This window comes from Tupaia chinensis, unplaced genomic scaffold, assembly GCF_000334495.1.
Source record: "Tupaia chinensis unplaced genomic scaffold, TupChi_1.0 Scaffold143836_2, whole genome shotgun sequence".
In the NCBI taxonomy this organism is placed as follows: Eukaryota; Metazoa; Chordata; class Mammalia; order Scandentia; family Tupaiidae; genus Tupaia; species Tupaia belangeri.
The window spans coordinates 1,052,910-1,058,589 of NW_006203687.1; the positions used below are offsets into that span (position 1 = coordinate 1,052,910).

At 41.2% G+C, this 5,680-nt stretch overlaps 1 protein-coding gene across 1 annotated transcript in view; it reads left to right on the forward strand.

Moving 5' to 3' along the window:
* DNAH5 (dynein axonemal heavy chain 5) overlaps positions 1 to 5,680 on the forward strand; it is a 306,494-nt gene that overhangs the window by 128,137 nt on the left and 172,677 nt on the right. Inside the window, exons 29-32 of the mRNA XM_027767025.1 lie at positions 1,143 to 1,361; positions 3,681 to 3,743; positions 4,040 to 4,278; positions 5,234 to 5,474. Coding sequence (XP_027622826.1) covers positions 1,143 to 1,361; positions 3,681 to 3,743; positions 4,040 to 4,278; positions 5,234 to 5,474 — 762 coding nt within the window. The remainder of the gene's footprint in view (positions 1 to 1,142; positions 1,362 to 3,680; positions 3,744 to 4,039; positions 4,279 to 5,233; positions 5,475 to 5,680) is intronic.

A 5,680-nucleotide genomic window follows, 5' to 3' on the forward strand; every position in this document is an offset into this window, starting at 1 on the left:
TCCTTTCTCATGAAAACCAACCTATGCCTCATCTTAATCTTTGAGTTCAGGATGGGTCATGCCAAGGGCAATGGTGTGGCCTAGGCTCTGATTAGACGACACCCCTCATGACTGACCATTGGAGCCTCTTATCAACAAAACAGAATGGGACAGAGTTAAAACCCTGATTCATTTTGTTGTTTTATTGTTAGAAGTCTTTTTATGCTTGTTATTTACTTAATATAATTATTTATTTACTTAATATAATTTTGTGGTCTTCAAACAAATTTGGGGACCTAAGTAAAAATGTATTTTATTTGTATAATGTTTTATAGTTTTAAAAATGCATTTAAAATTATTTATATGTATATATATATCATATATATTTACATTTAGTTCTCAGAGCGTGTGTGCACTTGCCAGAGAGATGCAGAGAAACAGAGAAAAGGAAAGAGGTAGAAAGCACTCCCCGTTGGGGTCAGTTATAGTACAATCCCTTCTCCTGTGTGTCATTTTGTTGGAATTTGGGGCATACACTCATAAGTGCCCAGTTGTTTTTCAAGTCTCCAGGGTTGGCATTTGAACTGTGGTCAGTCATGTGGACTCTGGTTCTTTTAATCACTAGGCCACAAGGCCAGCTCTCAAATGATATTTTCTGATGCTCACAAATATTCTGTGAAGTAGTCAGATAATTTTCTCATTCTTATTATTTTAAAAAATTTGCTACAGGATGTGTGCAATTATTGGAGAGAGGCAGAGGGAGAGGGAGAGGGAAAATGAAAAATCACCCCTTGGGGGTGATGCCCACACCGTAATTCATTCTCCATTCTCCTCTTGGGATATTGGTCATGCACGCACTCGCGCCTGGCATGATTTTCAAGCTGCTAGGTCTGGGACTCAGGCAGCACAGTCAGCCATGTGGGATCCAACCACCTTAACCACCACGCCACAAACTGGACCAGTTTTCTCATTTTACTGATGAGGGAACTACAGCTGAGTGACTCAGTTGCTCATTTAAGCTCTCATGGTTTTCGGGTAGAATAACTAGAAATCTCAGGTTGTTTTCACTGTTATGTTCATCTTTTTCATTCTATTGCTTTGATAAATGAGTGTAGGTTTATACATCTGACTGACAAAAATGAGATTCTTCTTCTTTTGTGTAGGAGTCTTATGCCTTGCTTAACAAATATGGACTTCTGATAGCAAAAGAAGAGATGGACAAAGTTGACACACTGCATTATGCTTGGGAGAAGTTGTTGGCCCGGGCCAGCGAAGTTCAGAATGAACTAGTCTCACTGCAGCCCAGCTTCAGGAAAGAGCTTATTGGTGCCGTGGAGGTCTTCCTCCAGGACTGCCACCAGTTTTATCTGGACTATGATTCGGTATGGCTCTGACTTTGTCTGTCTGCTTTGTTGTAGGAGAAGGAATGGAGCATGCAAAATGTAGTCGTTTAAAAATTATGTGTCAAATTCTATGAATTTCTTAGAAATGGGAATTTTATTTTCAGGAGGGCAACATTTCCTTTCAGAATCCCTTTCTTTTAGCATCTATCCAGAATAATTTTAACAGAAAATGAGTAAGTTAAAAAGTGTTGTTGATTTGTATCATTGTTCTGTTACAGAAGTTATTTGATAGGATTCTAAGTCTGTGCAGAGAAATACTATTCATATACTATTATAACAGCATCCTTTTACAGCCTTTTAAAAATTTCTCAGAGGGTGTACATGCTTATGAGAGAGACAGAGAGACCTAGAGAGAGGGAGAAAACACCTCCCAGTGGGACGTGGTCTGGCAGCAATCCCTTCTCTGTCATTTTTCCTTCTCTTTGGGCTTTTGGACATGCATACAGACATGCCTGGCATGTTTCTCAAACTGTCAGGGCTGCGATTCAGCCATATGGGATCTGGATCCCTTAACCCTGAGGCTGCGGGGCTTGTCTTCTACAGCATTTCTCAGTTTGACAAATAATGCAGAGCACCGGCATGTATCAGGCACTGCCTTTTGTGCTGACAACCTTAGGTGTGGACAAGAAAATGCTGTCCATGTGGAACCCACGTTTTTTTTTTTTTTTTTTTTTTTTTGAGAGGTTTTTCGCTATAGGGCGTGTGCACTGGCTAGACAGACAGGTAGAGACATAGAGACAGAAAGTGAGAAATCACCCCCCCGGGGGGATGGTCACGCCACAATCCCTTCTCCTCCGTTCTCCTCTCGGGATCTTGGGCACGCACGCACACGCGCCTGGCGTGAGTTTTAAGCCACCGGGTCTGGGACGCGAACTGCGGTCGACTACGTGGGAGTCCAGTACGCTAACTGCTGATTCCCTGGAACCCACGTTTTAAACACATATATGGGCAGTAAGACTATGTTGTGTGATGAGATCCATTTCCACTCAATTTTAATATGCCACAGAGGGAAATGTGCAGAGTGTAGGTAAAATGTGTACCCATGAACTAGAAGCAGGATGCTTTGGGCAGTTGGGGAGGCCTTTAAGATGAGAGCCTAAAGGGAGGGTGCTGTCTGATCTCCTGGTGGCATGGATGGGACCGAGCGAATGGGGAATTGTTTTCTCACTCTTGGCACAGGACTGCCTTCCGCTTTTTTTGTTGGCTTTGCTGTGACATAGCACTAGGGGGCCACCTGCTGCCGCCTTATGTTTTTGGACTTTCCAGCCACTAGAATCATGAATCAAACAGAACTCTCTTTCTTATAAATCACCCAGTCTCAGTATTTCTGTTGAGCATTACAATAACAGACCAAAACACAACAAACCACAGAACTAATGAAGTTAGGAGATTGGACCTCTGTACTAACTTCAGGGATGAGGAAGCACAGAAATCCCCATATTTAAGGCATTCTAATGCAGTCAGTCCTGACTGGAATTTTAAGATGATAAGTCATTTGATAAAGAACTATTGGGATGGCAAAACCTGTGAGTTCTATGACACTGGCATTTCGGTTCAAAATCAAACATTGCATGTGCTGTTTCTCTCTCTCTTAATTTGCTGGATGGAGCATGCGCTTGCTGGAGAGAGAGAGGGAAAGTGAGAAAGCACTCCCCATTTGGGATGGTCACACTGCAGTCCCTTCTCCTCCAGCTTCCCTTTCTAGACCCATAGGCACACACACATGCCCTGTGTTTTTCAAGCTGCAGGGTTCGGGACTCAAACTGCGCAGCTGGCCATGTGGGATCCAGTTGCCTTAATCATCAACTGTTGGCCGGCACCATATGCTTATCATTTTTTTAATGTTTATTTTTTCCTTGCATGAGTGTATGTGCACGGGAGAGAGATGCTTCTGCAATGCATCCCCAGCCTCAGCCAGCCTTTATCTCTGGCCACGAACCCGGAACCTTCTCACACACGTCTGCCTCACAGAGCATTCCTCACTGCTTTGCTACCATCCAGCCCCTGTGTGTGCTCCTCACATAACAAACATTGGCACTCCTTTGCCTATGTCACCTAAGGAACAAATCAATCATATCGTCAATTTTAAAAGTTTCTCAACTTATGCAAAGTATGGCAGTAACTTGGTTTTATAGACTTGAACAATATTTCTAAATGAGTCATTTTCTGAGGATTTCTTAATAGAAATAAAAAAAACCCCTGAGTTTCCTATGATGTATGTGACAGGTATATAAGTTAACTGTGAAGTTCATGTGATTTGTGTGTAAGCACCTCATTTTATTTTAACCTTTTGTTCAGAATGGACCAATGGCTAGCGACTTGAAACCCCAGGAAGCCAGTGACAGACTTCTCATGTTCCAGGTAATCTTTTCATTGTCCATGATCTAAATGCTAAAACGCTTGCTGGATTTTAAAGACATAACCTCACAGATACAAAGACCTGTGGTGGCACATGGTAGGTGCTCACATTTAACAAATGCGGTGTGGTGTGCTTACGGTGGGGAATGGTGTCTACAATTTAAATATATCCATTTTAGCCCTCCTATTTACATGTGCCCAGAGACGTGACATACTTGCTTTTTTGCAAATTTTTTATTTTTCACTCACCTGTTTGTTCATGGATGTCACGCTAATAACTTTTACTTTGTTTTTGTTAGAATCAATTTGATAATATCTATCGGAAATACATCACCTACACAGGAGGAGAGGAGCTTTTTGGCCTGCCAGTCACACAGTATCCCCAGCTTCTTGAAATAAAGAAGCAATTAAATCTTCTGCAGAAAATATACTCCTTGTACAACAATGTCATAGAGACCGTGAATAGTTACCATGATATCCTTTGGTCAGAAGTGAACATTGAAAAAATCAACAACGAACTCCTAGAATTTCAGAACAGGTGAGAAATGAAATGATTGGCAAGCTATGGAACTTCAAAGGCTGTCTTTGTTAACAGGCAGCCGAGTTCTCTTTTCACCCCAGAGTTTTGCAATGCTCAGATGGCCACGTTGTTGTTGACATCACCATTGTCAGGTGCTATTTATTAATTACACTGGTGTGTATACAGTGAGACAGGCACATTCTACATTATAAACTGGATGAACTGCGTCAAGGCTTTTCGATAGCCTGGAGGGAGATGATCTTTATTTACACGACACTTGCCAAACATTTGAAGTTAGTGATTTCCTGGATTAAAAACAAATGCCTCTTAATTTTCCTACATTAGATTTTATTTATTTTATTAATTTTTTTTTAACATTCAACCACTGTGTTTCATTACAGTATACCAAATGAAATTTTCCATCATGAATACACTGTATATTGGTTCAGCCAAAGACATTACCATACACGTCAACATCAACGGACACTTTTCCATTTTTATGTCCCTTAAATGTTTTGTTTCTTTCTTTTTCCCCTCGATTCTCTCTCTCTTACCCTCCCCCATACCCCCCCTTCTCCTGTGTTCTACATTTTTTTAAGTGTTGAATCCAAAGAAAATGGAGGGCTATTTGTTTATTTTGGTTGACAGCCTCATATGCTATGCTAAACTTGGTACTTAGTAAGTCAGTTCTCCATATTTATTTGTAGCTTTGAATTCAATTGAAAGATGCCTCTAGCCTTTAAAATAACACCTTTATCTAGGTAATTGTTTTGAGGGATGGGAAAAAAAAATCTTTCCTGATCAGGAGGAGCAATTTTCTGTAATATTAAAGACAATATATTGTATTAAGAGATAGCTTTTGAATCATAAGATTTAAAACGGGGTAGGTAAATACCATTTTTATGAAATGCTGACAGAAGATCTCGGACTGGAGAAGCCTAGGCTTGTGTCTCATGTTGGTTTCCCTCTGCAGGTGTCGGAAGCTGCCCCGGGCCTTGAAGGACTGGCAGGCTTTTTTGGACCTGAAGAAAACCATTGATGATTTCAGCGAGTGCTGCCCACTGCTGGAGTACATGTCCAGTAAAGCCATGATGGAGAGACACTGGGAGAGGATAGCCACTCTCACTGGGCACAGTCTAGATGTGGGGAATGAAACCTTCAAGTTGAGAAATATCATGGAGGCACCTCTTCTGAAATACAAGGAGGAAATAGAGGTACAGTTGATGGACAGTGTGATGTAGTAGAAAGCTGGAGTTTATTTGGTAAAAGTGGGATTTATTTGATAAAATTGTGATATTATGGGATGTTGTACCAGCAAACCACGTTCAGACAGTTGAAACTCTTGTACTGGCATTCAGCCATTAATTCCTCCAGCAAATGTTTATTGAGTGCCTACCATGGCACAGGGGACATAAAGGCG